The 15938-nt window shown below is 37.1% G+C and overlaps 1 protein-coding gene across 1 annotated transcript; it reads right to left on the reverse strand.

Moving 5' to 3' along the window:
• Window positions 1-403: 403 nt before the first annotated feature.
• On the reverse strand, window positions 404-11438 carry LOC131144165 (MACPF domain-containing protein NSL1). The gene is made up of 7 exons (XM_058092610.1): window positions 10795-11438; window positions 10155-10393; window positions 4119-4323; window positions 2440-2523; window positions 2138-2321; window positions 1753-1919; window positions 404-1291 (listed from the first exon to the last, which is right to left on the reverse strand). The coding sequence occupies exons 1-7, from the start codon at window positions 11041-11043 to the stop codon at window positions 602-604; spliced, it is 1818 nt and encodes a 605-aa protein (XP_057948593.1). The 5' UTR covers window positions 11044-11438; the 3' UTR covers window positions 404-601.
• Window positions 11439-15938: the final 4500 nt, after the last annotated feature.

Below are 15938 nucleotides of genomic sequence, written 5' to 3' on the forward strand. Positions count from 1 at the left end.
AAATGATTATTGACAATGACAAATAATTTTATGATAATTTGAATGACATAATAACTAATCATTATTTACTTGAAAAACTAGAATTAACATGTGCTCAATCAAAATTTAACTTGCTTCAATTTTGAAATATAACCGAACATGGCTTTATTTCTAACGTTTTTTAATTCTATTTTTTTTAATTTTTATTTCTCTTTTTCATTCATATAATTTTCCACTAAACAAACCCTTAAGGGTCAGATGAGTTGAATGCAATTAGCTCCCTCAGCATTAATAGCTTCATATTTTGCTGCAGCCTGCAGATTAGCAATCACTCATAGACCAACAGCAGCAAATTTAAAGCAGTATGGGTAGAAAAACCAGCAACAAACGATCATTTTCCCTAGAAAATATGAACACAGAAAAATTTGTACCACAAAATATCATTAGTAAAGATATAGTTTTCCAGAAACACTAAAATAACAGGAGCAAGCCAGTTCAGCTGCTGTGACATTCTATTGAAGCTAATTTTCCAGATTTTGCATGTAACAATACAGAGCGAACAGACACGTATACAGCAATGTACAAAAAAATGAAGGCATTTTCTTTTCTAAGTAAGGTTTTCTCACATGGATAAAAGATCATCTGTCACCATAGACAACAGTGAATACTTCACTTTTATCCTGATTCTTCCTCCCTCTATATACAGCCTTGCCCCAGTGACCACCCAATATCCAGGAGTGTCCTGAGGTCCCCTCACCATTTCTTTTGTGTCCACAAAGTTCGACATCTTTGGTGCCCTTGCTGGTGAGGGAGGGCCTCCAGGAAAAACCGCAGAATTCAAATCGACTTGTACGGGCTTCTGAACTGGAGCCAGTCCTGCACTTAACCTTGTGCTGATCAGCATGGAGAGAACCCCTGATTTTTGAAACAAAGTTGTCGGTCCTTCCCATTCTGACCTACGGATCTTGGCAGATGCTACCATTGAGAACCCAAGCCTCAGGAACAGGACTTTTTTCATCCCCATTGTCCTAACCTCAAACCAGGCCTTCGTCACAATTGAAGCAGAATCACCAATATGGGCTCCATTGTATTGGACCGGGGCAGTGCATACATGTGAGAATATGCTCCACTTAACAGGTTCAAAGTAGCCTCGGTCTATTGGCTCATCAATAGGTTCATAGGTGCGATCTTCTGAGAGCTGGAGGGTCTTGGGAAGACTTGAGAGATGCTGGAGATGGATTGCCAGGCGGTTGTTCTTCTTCCCTTCCAAGTATAAGCGGATTCCAGTCACTGGTCGATTTCCAGAATCAACCTGTGAATTGCTCATTTAGAAACCAAAAGGAACTAAGAATTTGGTCATCTTAAGAACTGGAAAAAATGAACTTCAAATTTGTAGCAGTAATTATAAAATGGCTAACACTGACTCTTGTACAAAAGCAAAAGATTTCTACAAACAAAAAAATAAAAAATTTGAGGATACTCTAGTTGATACATATCACGAAAAATTTAAGTGGAAAACAGTTAATCAGTGAAGATTCTTGTGTCTTCCCACTTTCCCAGCAGATTTGAAAAACTCATGCACAAAATTAATACTCAAAAAGTCTCCCCAGTTTACAGCATACCCAAATACTTAATTGTTTAAGATTGTAAGACATTCCTTTCCCCCCTCCTCCTGCTGGGCAGTTGATTTTTCTAGAGCTAATGAATCTCCAGAGAGTTATCTTAAAAAACTATGGTCTGACCATTTTTATGCACCAAGACCACATGAATTACCTTTACAGTGTTCACATAAAGCCTGGGACCCATAAAGCTGAACTGAAGTGATGGGGACACATGCTTCTTGCGCTGAAGAGTGAGCGGGAGATCATTATACGCCGGTGCCCACTGCCGAGGTAATTGGAATTCAAGAAATTGATCAAGTTCCTCTATCAGTGGTTTATCTGCACATTATTCATCAACTATTATAGGAATGTAGGAAACTGCCACTTCTAGCGGAGAGGAATAATATCTTATGAACAAAAATTAAAATGATTGTTTCTATGCCATGCCTGCCCACATGCAAGAAATGCACAATCATGCACATAATTCATATAAAAAAAAATATCATCGAAGATAAATTGATTGACCAGGAAGAAAAGCTAGTGATGTTTATACTCACACCGGAGGTACAGATTCACTGCATGAACTAGAAATCCAATTCCCTCAACACCACTTAAAAGCGAAGTTATCGGCACAAAAGACATTGATATGACATTAGGTGACTCTGATACAGTTGGAAGCCACTGCTTATGACTTTGACCATTATCAACACCTCCCCGTCGAACATGAATGATCTCTGTATCCTGGAACAAAAAAATGTGTAAATGCATGGACTTCAATTTTAGCCTTATCTAAAGCAAACCATTCGACATCCTGTGCAGTTTAAGAAACATCTGCTGGGCCAAACACCAAGTAGCTTACATCATTCTTTGAGTGAGTAATGACAGGCGGTCTGATTATGTTTGGAAGTTCTGGATGGAGATTCCAGGTGATAGAATGTTCATCCTGAAAAGAATAATGAAAGAGATTAAAGAAGAACAATGATATTTTTATCAAATTTCCACAACTTCGCTCCTTTGTGTTCTTCGCATTCTCGTTTTCAAGTTGAGGAGGATCAGACTTCAAGAACCCATTTATCACTGGTTTTTATTTATTACCTCCCACCAAGATGTCCAAAAGTTCTATCCATATATTCATTAACATGTTTTGTAGGCTACATTAGAATGACATCTACCCATTTTCTCATTGTTTTATTCATTATTTTTCACCAAGATTTTCAAAAGTTCCATCACTTGAATCATTAGCACATTTTGTACTCCATAATATAACATCTATTATATACATTTCCATTTATTAATTTCTTCATTTTTTACATTGCACAATGACTCACGTCCAAAGAAACAACCATTATACCCTTAAATATTTCAAGTAGATACACAAACTCCCCAATGTTAATTCATTTTTCACAACTATTTCCTTCATATACCTTCATTCAATGAATAGTCCCCAAGTTGGACAATAAGTGCGTCTCCACTAAGTACAATAAAGAGTTGATAAAGAAATTTAGTAAACAAGAAAACATGATAAATCCAAGGAATCAGTCTATGCAATGTATATTAGGATTTGCAATCTAGACGGGTCCTTAAATTACCTGCCAAATCAAAACCACACTCGTACAAGTAATAACAAAATGAAATAATAAATACCATTGAATGTTCAGACTTAACATCGACGAGGTTGGAACCGTGTCTAGGCAAATTTACATTATAAATCAAAGCAGCATTTTCTACCCAAACTGAATGAAACAAAGAACCAATTCCTGGGAAAAATTAAATTGTCCACATCAAATATGAGAGTTGGTTGGCAGGTCATCAGATGTCAAGGCATATAGGTCAAGTACTGGTTCGGGTGTGTTTGTTGAGTATGAATGGCCATCAGCAAGTTAGATTTCTACAAGTCCCATTTCCCCAAAAATCAAGATGAGAACCTGACTAAAGTGAATGGCTATTTGGGCATGCTACTTATGACATGATAGAAGTAAATTGCAGGTAAACAATCAAGTGCTATAAGAGATTTGATGTCAATATCCAAACCAAAAGGAGAAAGCAGTAAATAAAAAGAACTTTCTAACAAAAAAGTGAAAATTTTAGCTGGTATAGCAACATTTATAGAATATGCAGTATCACGAGGATTAAATAGAGCCACTATGTACGCACAAGCTTCATCAAGTAGTACTTTGTGTTGAAATGGGTATGACAAATATTCTGATGTATTAGTGTAACAAGGACGAAACTTCCAAAATAATGACGTAACATGCTTTTTGCTCTTATGTGCTTTTGGATTTAGAATGCATGAAATGCCTTTAAATGAAATTTGAGATAAATTTTAAAAGGAAAAAAAATCTACTTAATAAAATGAGACAATTGGTTGAAGTACTAATAAATTATAATTCACAATATGCTTTGCAGGCTTTCCATGGTAGCCACAATTTCCCAAAACCATTCTTTCAATGACGTTTGCTAATAAATTCCTCATAGCTCAGCCCGCATGACAAAATAACAAATCTCATGATTGTTTTGGGAGGAGGGGCGGGGATATACCTTCTGCTTTCCTGAGATTTCCTTATGGCTCAACAAAAAGCTTCCATTTGCATCTACTGAAAATTTATCATCAGCAAACTCCTTCAGCAGTTTCTGCACTTCAGTTGATTGAAGATTTGAATTTTGTTGCTGCTTAACGTGAATCACATCTTTACCTCCCATCTTTACCCCAACAACTATATGAGTACCATATTTTTCAATGAACCTGAAACCATGTCATAAAGGTTTCTAAATAATGGGAAATTCTGCTGAGAAGTGCAATATGACTTGTAATCACCAATCCAATCAAATAAATTAGGAAGAATAGACAAAAACGTCATTTCCATTATAGATAAAGATCGTTACCATGCTTTTAAAATTACAAATCTTAATCCTGGAAACTGTACCAGCTTCAGGACATGAGTGGACAATTCTCCATGTATTTAGTTATCCCCCAGGGCCAGTACAGAATTACTCTATTGTGCATGCAATCCATGGGCCATAAGCACCCATATTTGAGATAGTAGGGTTTTTTTCCCCCCAATTGGAAGCTATAACAGGAGATAGCCTTTCTTCCATCCTATATTCCTTCCCATGCACCGTTCCCAAGATTAGAATTGGACACTTACGACATGGAAATATCAAGCTTTAACCATTGGAATGTCCCATCAAAGAAAAGAGTCCATTTGTTGTGTAACTGTCTTCCCATAAAATATGGCACAAAGGTAAGACTTGAATAAAAAAATTTACATGGAACAGGCTGCCAAGTAGGATTTACAATGCACCAATCATGTTTGACCATAATGATATTTTTCATGCAAATATGACCCACTAATACTCGCATGTTTTTGAGCATAACCCACATTCCCCTGCTGGTGGGTCCCACTTGCATGAAAAATGCTAATGCAACCCTATACTGGTGCCTTGTAAATGCTAAATAGGCACCGTGTTGGATATGTGAAGAAGTTAGCTATATTTGTTAGTTGGTTATTAGCTTGTTAGTTAAGAAGTTATTTCATTTTATTCCTCGTGTATAAAAGCTCAGTTTTCAGTTGTTTTGTATGTACTGAATTTTTATCAAGAATGCAGAGTATATTTCTCCTTTCTTGCAGCTTCTTTCTCTTTCCTTCTACATGATTGATCTCAATTTATTTTCCCACATGGTATCAGAGAATTCTGAGATCAATTGCTGATAATCAACTCTGGAGTGATGAATTCTGCCGATTGAAGCCAGCCTCCTCAATTGAAGATCTCAGGAGTTTCTTGAAGCTCGAAGGAAGGTAACTTGATTATCATTAATGGCGTCCTCTTCCTCTGCCTCCTCTGTCAATCTTGCAGATGATTCTTAATCTTCAAGTCCTTATCATCTCAATAATGCTGATAATCCTGGCATTCAGCTGGTTACACAACTTTTAACTGGAGAAAATTATCATGCTTGGAGTCGATCAATGCAAATTGCTCTAGGATTGAAGAATAAGCTTGGTTTCATCAATGGAAGTCTTACCTTGCCATCTAATGTTTTAGACCCAGCACATAATGCTTGGTTACGGTGTAATGATATGGTCTTCTCATGGTTACTCAATTTTTGTATCAAAAAAGATAGCAGCAAGTTGTATCTACATTGATACTGCAAGAGAAATTGGTGTGATTTGCAGTAACGTTACCTGCAAACTAATGCACCAAGAATTTTTCAGATTCAAAAGAAAATTGGAAATCTGGTACAAGATGATCTCTCTGTAAGTGCATATTTCACTCGTTTGAAGACTCTTTGGGACGATTTGATGAATTACATGCCCTTGCCTCCTTGTGGTTGTTCAAGAAATTGCAATTGTGAAGTCTTGAAAGCTGTTCTTGAATATCGACAACAAGAATATGTGATGCGTTTCATGATGGGACTTAATGACACTTATGCAAGTGTTCGATCTCAGATTTTGCTGATAGAACCACTTCCTGATATGAACAATGTTTTTTATTTGATCTTGCAAGAAGAAAGACAGTGTGGTATTCAACCTAATGGCAAATTTGCCAATCTTGATTCTGCTGCTCTGGTTTCTACTACTCAACAACAGAATTTTCAGAAGAACAATTCAAGATATAAGGCCCCTTCAAAACTCAAACCTATGTGTAGCCACTGTGGCATGATGGGGCATACCAAGGAGAAATGCTATAAACTTCATGGATACCCTCCTGGTAACAAGTCTACAAAGTCACGAATTAATTCTGTTAATGGTAATTTTTCTGATATTATTTCACAGGGAGCACAAATTCCTGAAGGATCCTCATTGCCTTTTACTCAAGAGCAGTGTCAACAGCTCCTCTCTATGCTTGATTCACACAATTCTTCAATTAAACCTACTATGGTTCATCAAGTAGGTACTCAACAAAATTCTCAAACACTCCTTAACCAATCAGGTATATTTCCTTCTCCTCAACATAGTATCTTCATAGCTATTAATTTTCAACATTTCTCTTCATTCATCGACAAGGCCAAACACAATTCTTCTAATGCACCTTGGACCATTGATACTGGTACAACTGACCATATGGTCAGCTCTGTTTCTTGCTTACATTCATCTTCACCTGTTCAATATACTTTTGTGACCCTTCCAAATGGTCACAAAGTCAGTGTTACACACATAGGCATAGTCAAAATTTTTGATACTTTAATCCTGACTAATGTTTTATGTGTTCCATCTTTTTCATTCAATTTTTATCAGTTAGTAAGCTTGTTCATTCTACTAACTGTGCTGCTGTTTTCTTGAATAAATCATGCTTCATTTAGGACCTGTGTGCATGGAGGACGATTGGTCTGGGTGAACAACGAGATAGACTTTATTACTTGCTGCCATCTAAGCCATCAGCATCTGCTGTAGCTGATGTTTCTGTTTCAAATGTATTTTCTGTAGTTGATGTTTCTGTAGCTGATACAATTGTTTCCAATCCTCAATCTTTAGACATATGGCATTATCGTCTAGGTCATCCATCACATGCTAGATATTGTTTGTTAAATAAACAAGATTCTATTATCAATTCTCCTTGTGCAAATATTTGTGACATATGCCATTATGCAAAACAAGCTCCTTTATCTTTTCCCTTAAGTAATTCTGTTACTACATGACCATTTGAAATCATCCATATTGACATATGGGGTCCTTTTTCTACTTCCACTTTGGAAATTTTTCAATATTTTCTCACAATTGTGGATGATTTTTCATGGGCAACTTGGTCTATATGCTGAAACATAAATCTGAAACTCGATCTAAGCTACTTTCTTTCTTTGTTCTTGTTGAAAGACAATTCAATCATAAAGTTAAAACCATTAGAAGTGATAATGATCTAGAGTTCAATATGACCAATTATTATGCTTCTAAGGTATTCATTCATCAAAGGAGCTGTAATGCAACTCCTCAGCAAAATGGGATTGTGGAAAGAAAACATAAACATTTGTTGGAAGTGGCTCGAGCCCTCAGATTTCAAGCTAATCTGCCTTTATGTTTTTGGGGTGATTGTGTCTTAACTGTTGTTTATCTTATTAACAGATTACCCACTCCACTTCTTTCAAATAAATCCCCTTATGAAGTGTTCTTCTCTAACAAACCTTCTTATTCTCATTTCAAGGTTTTTGGGTGCCTTTGTTTTGCTAGTACTCTTTCTGCCTAGAGAAGCAAATTTGATTCCTGAGCTCGTAAGTGTTTGTTTCTTGGTTATCCTTTTGGAGTAAAAGCTTACAAACTCTATGACTTACATTCTCATACAATTTTTTTGCCTTGGGATGTTGTTTTTCATGAAACCATATTTCCATACAAGTGTAATCTTGCTCCCTCTTCATCACAACCTGCTGTTTGTTTAGATTCTTTTGTTTTACCAGTTCCTTTTTCTGATCCTATCTCAAATTCCAGCAACACACAACCACATCATTCTTCTCTAGGTTCTGATTCTGCCACTGATAATGCTCCTTCTCTTCGAAGGTTCACTAGACAGAGACATCCTCCAAATTATTTGCAGCAGTATCATTGTCATCTCTGCAGTTCTGCTTCGGACCTTGGTTCTCATGCAGCAGCTGATCCTGCCAAGGTATGTACTTCTTATCCTTTTTCTTCTTATCTCTGCATACAAAGCCTTTAGTATTTCATTGTCTTCCAATATCGAACCTAAGACTTTTTCACATGCTATGCAATTTCCTCATTGGCATCATGCTATGTCAGTTGAATTAGCTGCTCTTGAAGAAAATCATACTTGGATTCTCACTAGTTTACCCCCTGATAAACATCCTATTGGATGCAAATGGGTGTACAAAATTAAATATAAGTCAGATGGTACCATTGAAAGATACAAAGCTCGACTTGTAGCTAAGGGTAAACTCAACAAGAAGGTTTGGATTTTCTTGATACTTTTTCTCCTGTTGCTAAACTCACTAGTGTTCTCTGTTTGCTTGCTATTGCTGCCGTGAAAGGTTGGTTTTTACATCAATTAGATGTCAGTAATGCTTTTCTCCATGGAGATTTAGATGAAGAGGTGCACATGTCACTTCCTCCAGGTTATGGAAGTGAGGGGGAGACACGAGTATGTAAAATGACTAAGTCCTTAATGGACTCAAGCAAGCTTCTCGTCAATGGTTTCACAAGTTATCGTATTGTATTTTGACTCATGGTTTTACACAATCTAAGTGTGACTACTCTTTGTTTACTAAAGTTACTACAAGTTCCTTTATTGCTTTGCTTGTTTATGTGGATGATGTGATAGTAGCAAGCAACGATATTCAAGTTGTGCAAGATATCAAGAATGTTCTTCATGCTGAGTTTAAGATTAAAGATCTTGGAGAATTGAAATACTTCCTTAGATTGGAAGTGGCTCGAACATCTAAAGGCATTTCTGTTTGTCAAAGGCACTATGCTCTTGAAGGGTTAACTGATTCAGGTTTCATTGGTTGTAAACCAGCTAAACTACCTATGAATCCTAACTTACACCTTACTAATACAGATTACGGTTTATTAGAAGATCCTACTATCCATCGAAGGTTAGTAGGGAGGTTGCTTTACCTTACTATTACTAGACCAGACTTGACATATTCAGTTCATATTCTGGCTCAGTTTATGGATAAGCCAGCACAACCTCATTTGGATGCTGCATATCAAGTGTTGAGATACTTAAAAGGGACTCCAGGGCAAGGCATATTCTTATCTGCATCTTCATCCTTATAGTTGAAGGCTTTCACAGATTCGGATTGGGCAACATGTCCTGAAACAAGAAAATCAATTACGGAATTTTGTGTTTTCTTGGTTGATTCTCTTATTTCTTAGAGATCAAAGAAACAAAACACTGTATCAAGATCATCAGCTGAAGCTGAATACAGGGCTCTTGGTTCTACAGCTTGTGAATTAACTTGGCTACTTGCTTTGCTTAAAGACTTTGGTATTCATCATACCTCACCAGCTTTGCTTTTCTGTGAGAGCAAAGCTGCTCTACATATAGCAGCCAACCCAGTGTTTCATGAGAGAACAAAACACATTGAGATTGATTGCCATTTAGATAGAGAGAAAATCCAAGTTGGAATACTACATACTCTTCATGTGAATTCAAAGCATCAATTAACAGATTTCTTTACCAAGACTTTGGCATCACCACAGTTTATATTTTTACTTTCCAAGATGGGAGTGATAAACATATACACTCCATCTTGAGGGGGAGTGTTGGATATGCGAAGAAGTTAGCTATATTTGTTAGTTGGTTATGAAGTTAGCTTGTTAGTTAAAAAGTTATTTCATTTTATTCCTTGTACATAAAAGCTTAGTTTTCAGTTGTTTTGTATGTACTGAATTTTTATCAAGAATGCAGAGTATATTTCTCCTTTCTTGCAACTTCTTTCTCTTTCCTTCTACATGATTGATCTTAGTTTATTTTTCCCAGTGGTGCCCCATTCCATACAAGTTCTTCTCAAATGCGAAAATGTTGCTTCACGTTGCCAAGGAATAAATTAATCCACCTGCAGGACTAGTTTATTCATTGTTTGATATAATAGTCATTCACAAAGGCCATTAATTGCAAATGGAAACTTACTCAGCAAGGGCTGCAGGATCCCATGAAGAAGGAACTTCTCGTTTCACATGCTCTGACAATGTAAATTGGGACCTTGCTAACTCAATGTTGTACAGAGTAATAAACCAGCCCTCCAATGCAAGACTCTTCGTGGCAGAGGCATCCTTCTGCCACCCAAATTTGAAGTTGAACATTGCGTTAAACAACCCAGATGGAATTTTCCCACATAAAGAAAATTCCTGATTGAATTGCTCCGACATCTGGAATTACCCAAAAGGGGAAACTAAACTTAGAGAAGGAAACAGTGCCCGTGATATTAATTTGCAGCCCACAGTTCAAAAAAATTGACCACCAGGCCTGTTCTGTAGCAAGTCATAAATTCACAGAACTAATACTATGCTCTCAAGTCATCAAAGACTTAACCCAGCTGTTTGGAATCATTTAAATTGTTCTTCCATAATTAAGAAAACAATAAAGGCTTGAACAATGTTGTGCATATCTAGCTGTGGCACCTCAACACAATCTGAACTATCTAGCCAAACAAATCACGATTTCAACAAAGCAAATAAAAAATTCTCAGCTGGGTTCATGTAAAATTTCTAGTTAAAGGAACTGGTAATTGGAATTAACAAATCCAATGTGAAGAAAGATAAGTTTTGACCTGACTGAACGAAAGAACATCAGAGCGGAATCGAGTGCGCTCGCCCTTGTCGCACTTGATGGCGACGGGCACGTCGGGGACGACGATGCCTCCTGGGACAACGAGGTCCCGGTTCCGGGTCAGGTCGAGCTCGACGAGCCGCGACCCGGCCGGACCGGGCTTGCAGGAGGGCAGCCGGATATCGGCGGAGAGATCGTAGCCGTAGCCGATGACGGAGACGGCCTTCTCGGCGGCGACCTGTGGATCCATCGGGCACGCGCCCGGCGCCAATAGTACCCTATCCGGCGACGTGGAGAGTGTCCGGGAAGCGAGAAAATAGAGGCGCGAGGGTTCTGAGGGGGAGGAGAAGAGTAGACGAGGTCATATTGACGGGGTCTTCGCCTCTTTGGTCTTTGCTACTCTCTCTCTCTGCGCTTCGGTGGTCAAAGTTCAGACTGAGACGATAATGGGGTATGGTGTGGCGGGGACGGTGGCTTTTGCGGCCGGCGGCAACTACCTGGATTTTGCTTGCCACGCGGCGAAGACTGGAGATTGTGCCACGTGGAATTGATATTGCCAGGGTGCAGTTTTTGTATGTCGTGTCGCTCGTGGTGCTATCAATTCCTAACTGGTTTTATTCCTCACTGATTTTTTTAATGGGGCTTGGAATTTTGGCTTGCAATGGAGGCTTCAAATATTCAATAATTGAAAATTGATATTGCCGCGGTCAACACTATACCATGACCAAGGGGGCCGGGGGCATTCCGGTCAAATCCTTACTCACTAATGGCAAGGAAAATTTCCATGTTATTTTTGACCTTTTTCTCTAAACCCCCTGTGTAGTTTAACCAAAAATTACTTAATTATCTTTTCATTTTATCACCGAGTTATCTTGTGGTTTCGTAAATTAAATAAAGTTATAAGGTAATTATGTAAAAACCCAAAATGTGAAAAAAATGGGTTTAAATATTAAGAGGGGCAAAATTGGAAAATTTTGGGTCAAGGGCTATAAAAGAAAATTTCTATTATTTCTTCATTAAGTAAACTCAATCCTATATATCTCTCTCTCTAAACTCTCTCTACTCTCTCCTTCTCTCTAGAATTCTTCGCCGATCGTTGACGGAATCGAAAAACGGAAGCTACCACGAGGATTGTAGAAGGATTCTCTACAACTTCTACTGATCGGAATCTTGTTTCGGAGATTTTCGGGTTTTGGCGTAAAATCGAGGTGAGACTTGGCTTTTAATTCTGATCCAGTAGTTTTGTAGGTATCAGTCTTGTGAGTATATTATATACTATGATTTGTAGGTTTTGAAACTCGGTTCGTTGTTTAGGGACCTTGGAGTTCGGGATTTTCTTGCGAGGTTAAGGTAAGGGGAACTATGTTTATATTGGTTATTTTTTAAATCGGACTCGGTGGAACTGTGGTCCACGGTCCTGTGTGTGTTTTGGCTATTCATTTAGGGGGATCTAACGGGGAAAACTATGAGTTTTTCATTATTACAGTTTTGGAAAAAAGGGGGCGACGGGCTGAATCTCGGGTTTTGTTGAAAACCGAGTATATGTGTGATTTATACTGTGATATTGGGATGATCGTGCATTGACTTTGTTTAAACTGAATTTGTTTGGAAAACCATGATTTAGATTACCAAATGAGTATGGTTTGTTTGGTTATATGAGCATACATGTGTGTGTGATATGTTGAAGTGCTAGTAGGAACGCGGTTTCGAAATTGTTCTAGGTACTGAGAGTGACCGGCTCTATATCCGAGGGCGTGTGTATCGCCAGCCACGTTGGCAAGAGTGGCCAGCTTTATATCCGAGGGCATGAGCCTGTTCCGGCAGATCAAGGCAAAGGGTGTGGATCCACCAGTTAGCGCTGGTATGATGTCATGGGAGTCGAGGACTAGTCATGTGTCGGTGGCGCCATGCTTCACGGGTTGGCTACGGGCCAACGCCGGAATGCCGGACCGGCTTCGGGACGATGGGTGTGACAACACCGGGTTTCTAATCATGTGTGTGTGTTGTGACGGGGCTACGTATAAATGACCTTCGTATGTGTGCGTGTATGCACTGTGTAAATAGTACTAGAATGCATTTAACTGCGTGTATGTTGTATCATAACAACACTCAAATGCCACACACCCATATAACCTGTGTTCTTCCTTACTGAGAGGTGTCTCACCCCTACTATACGTACATTTTTACAGGTCCTTCGGGTAATCGGAACTAGCGTCCTCATGTAGGGAGCGTAGTGGTCGGTGTACTACGTTAGCGCTTGCGTAAGTGTTAGGACCGTAGTTTTGTTGGGTTGACATTTTGAGTTGTATTTGGGCATCCAGTTTGTCTGTTTTGTTAGAGCCATGTTCTGCTCTTGTATAGACTCTGGTATGGTACTGCATATGTTGATATAGAATGACTTTTTCCGATGCATATATGATTATGATTGGATATGTTTAGGATGCCTGGGAACCCCACGGGGTCGGACCCTCATCTAATGTACTATATCTATGATGATTTATATGATACAGGAGACAGGTTAGGTTACAATTTTCACCTCTAGGTCCCATTTCTGGGTTTGGGGCATAACAAATTAGGTTTTTTTTTGGACCAAAATTAGATGAAAAATCTACTTTTATAAATAACAAATATCTTTAAATGTAAATTAATGAAGTATAATACAATTTTATACTACTTTTTTTATTCAAATCCATGCAAAGTCAAATCCAAGATTTCAATTTGATACTTCTAAATATCAAGTAGCATAGTACAATATAATACTAAAAAGAAATTAATTAAAATATATTAGTATTAAAGAAAACTTGGAGGTTTGTAGATGACCACCACCTTTGGCCTTAGGATTCGTCCGTATTCCTTACTTGATACGATTAGGAGAAATTATCAATGGTTTGAATTGCAAAGAGTGGTGGCAGTCCATTATATGGTGGATTAGATGCAACCATAGATAATTGTCACGCATGAGTATAAGGGTTACGGGTGGATCCTAGGGCTGAGAGATGGCTATTTGGAAGCCTCTAGTTTTTTTTATTTATCAATATTAACATATTTTAATTAAGTTTTACTTTTCAAAATATTTAATTAATTTTTATTAGTATTATATTACTATTCTCTTACTCCATATTTGAGAGCACGAATTTGGAAACTTGAATTTGACTTAATTGTATTGTATTTCATTTAAATTCATCTAAGAGCATTTTTATCTATAAAAATAGTTTTTTAATATGATGTAGTGATTTTCATTTAAAAAACTAACAGTGTTATAATTGTTTGTAATTTTGGAAATCATATGTAACTTAGTGATTATAAAAAAATCACAGGGTGAGTAAATAATTTTTGATTAATCTACAAGGGGTTTTTTTGTAATTTTCCTCTTAATTTTTTAAAAATTATTGCAATATTTTTTTTTTTTTTTTTTGCCACTGCTTTGAGAGGGAATTTCACTCTTTTTGTACCTCTTAAAAAAAAACTTTACTTTTTTATTTCATTTCTTTGGTTTTGTTGTGATTGGATTGTTTAGAAGGTAAAATTTAAAACTTGTTAGGAAATCTTTCCTATATTAGGCAACATATATATCTAATCAATCCTATATTGGTTATTTAATATGGGTTAAGATGTGATCTATTTTATTTGGCAAGCTCATAAATTACTCAAATTGATATGGAATAAAATGGGTAGATACCATTTTAAGGGGATTATAGGAACCCCATATAAAGATCCTTTTGGTTATGTTCCCCAATATGCCAAATCACACAGTCTCTCTTCTCCCCATCTAGAAGAGAAACGATAATCCCATAGAGGAACTAAGGCGATTTGGTTGAGGAAGATCACAAATCACCTCCTCGCGCTAATGTTCATCCGGTCTTGATCGGTCGTTGTCGTAGGACGTCGTAGGATTTCCGCAATAGCAGACAACCGTCTCTATGGATCAAGGTACTTTATCCGAATTTATAAACCTTAATGATCTAGCATGATGTAGATCCTAGGATTTTCGGGATACTGTTCTAAGATGTTTGCATCTATAATAATTTATATTTTCGGTATGATTCAATTTTTAACAAGTGGTATCAAAGTGGTCATCATTGTTAGATTATTAGGATTTGTGAATATTCTATTCGTATGGCATTCAAATTATTTTTCTTGAATGAAATATTTATGTTTTATGGATCAAGGATTAAGTATGAAGCATGTTCTATGTTTTTTTTTTAAAAAAAAGGATCGAAAGCTCAAAACAAAAGATGATTTTTTCTGCTGCCGTTTTACCACTACTGTTCCACTTTGTATGCTTTATACAAAGAAAGGTTTTATAGTTTTATAGTTTTTTTTAGATCAAGTTACCTTCTTGGTGGTATGATTTTATTCATGTTTTTTTTCTCAGTGTAATATAAAAAGCATACAGTGTAACAATCCGAAAATTCATGCCATTTTTTTTATGCTTATGTTATATAACCGTATTACTCTAATACCCCTGATAACATCTACTATAACATCTCAGTCCCCAAAGTGGGTACCGAGGAATACTTGTTCATAAGATAACACACCAATCCAACTGAAAACATAAAATCATAATTCCATAAATACAATACCAGAATTTCAATATTTTTCCCAAAATATACATACACATTAATCTAGAAACATCCACTAGATCTCCTAAGATCTACTCAAAAATACTTCTCCCTAAAACATTTACCCTACAGACAGGGCAATATAAACATCCCATCTATCTCCAAGCCTGATTTGCTCGTCTAGTTAGGTCACCTAAAATGTGTTAAATTACTGGGATGAGACAACTCTCAGTAAGACGAAATATGCTATTACTAGTGTATGACAAATGAGTTTACATGAATAATATACTGTTAAACAACTGAAACTGAGATAGCATATAAAACAATATACAGTATAACTCACACCTATGTGGCTTAAAATACAACTGTTTCTGAACTTTCTATTTAACCATACTTTTAGTAATTATAAATATATCTGTTGTTTTCCTGTAACTCTGTATATATACATAACTATGAAAACTTCCATGGATGGCTGTATCTTATGATTTAATCCCTCATGATAGAGTTGTGTGGCCCGTAGGCAGGACTTAACACTGGTTGGCCTACTAAGATAAGTCAACTAAAACCTCTATCGTCAGATCGG

Source organism: Malania oleifera, chromosome 12, assembly GCF_029873635.1.
Source record: "Malania oleifera isolate guangnan ecotype guangnan chromosome 12, ASM2987363v1, whole genome shotgun sequence".
In the NCBI taxonomy this organism is placed as follows: domain Eukaryota; kingdom Viridiplantae; phylum Streptophyta; class Magnoliopsida; order Santalales; family Ximeniaceae; genus Malania; species Malania oleifera.

Coding starts and splice junctions, on each gene's coding strand:
- LOC131144165 (XM_058092610.1), bottom strand. CDS start 11,043: ATGGATCCACAGGTCGCCGCCGAGAAGGCCGTCTCCGTCATCGGCTAC. Junction 2,322..2,439: donor TTACTCACTCAAAGAATGAT/GTAAGCTACTTG, acceptor TTTTTGTTCCAG/GATACAGAGATCATTCATGT. Junction 1,920..2,137: donor AGTGAATCTGTACCTCCGGT/GTGAGTATAAAC, acceptor AATAATGTGCAG/ATAAACCACTGATAGAGGAA.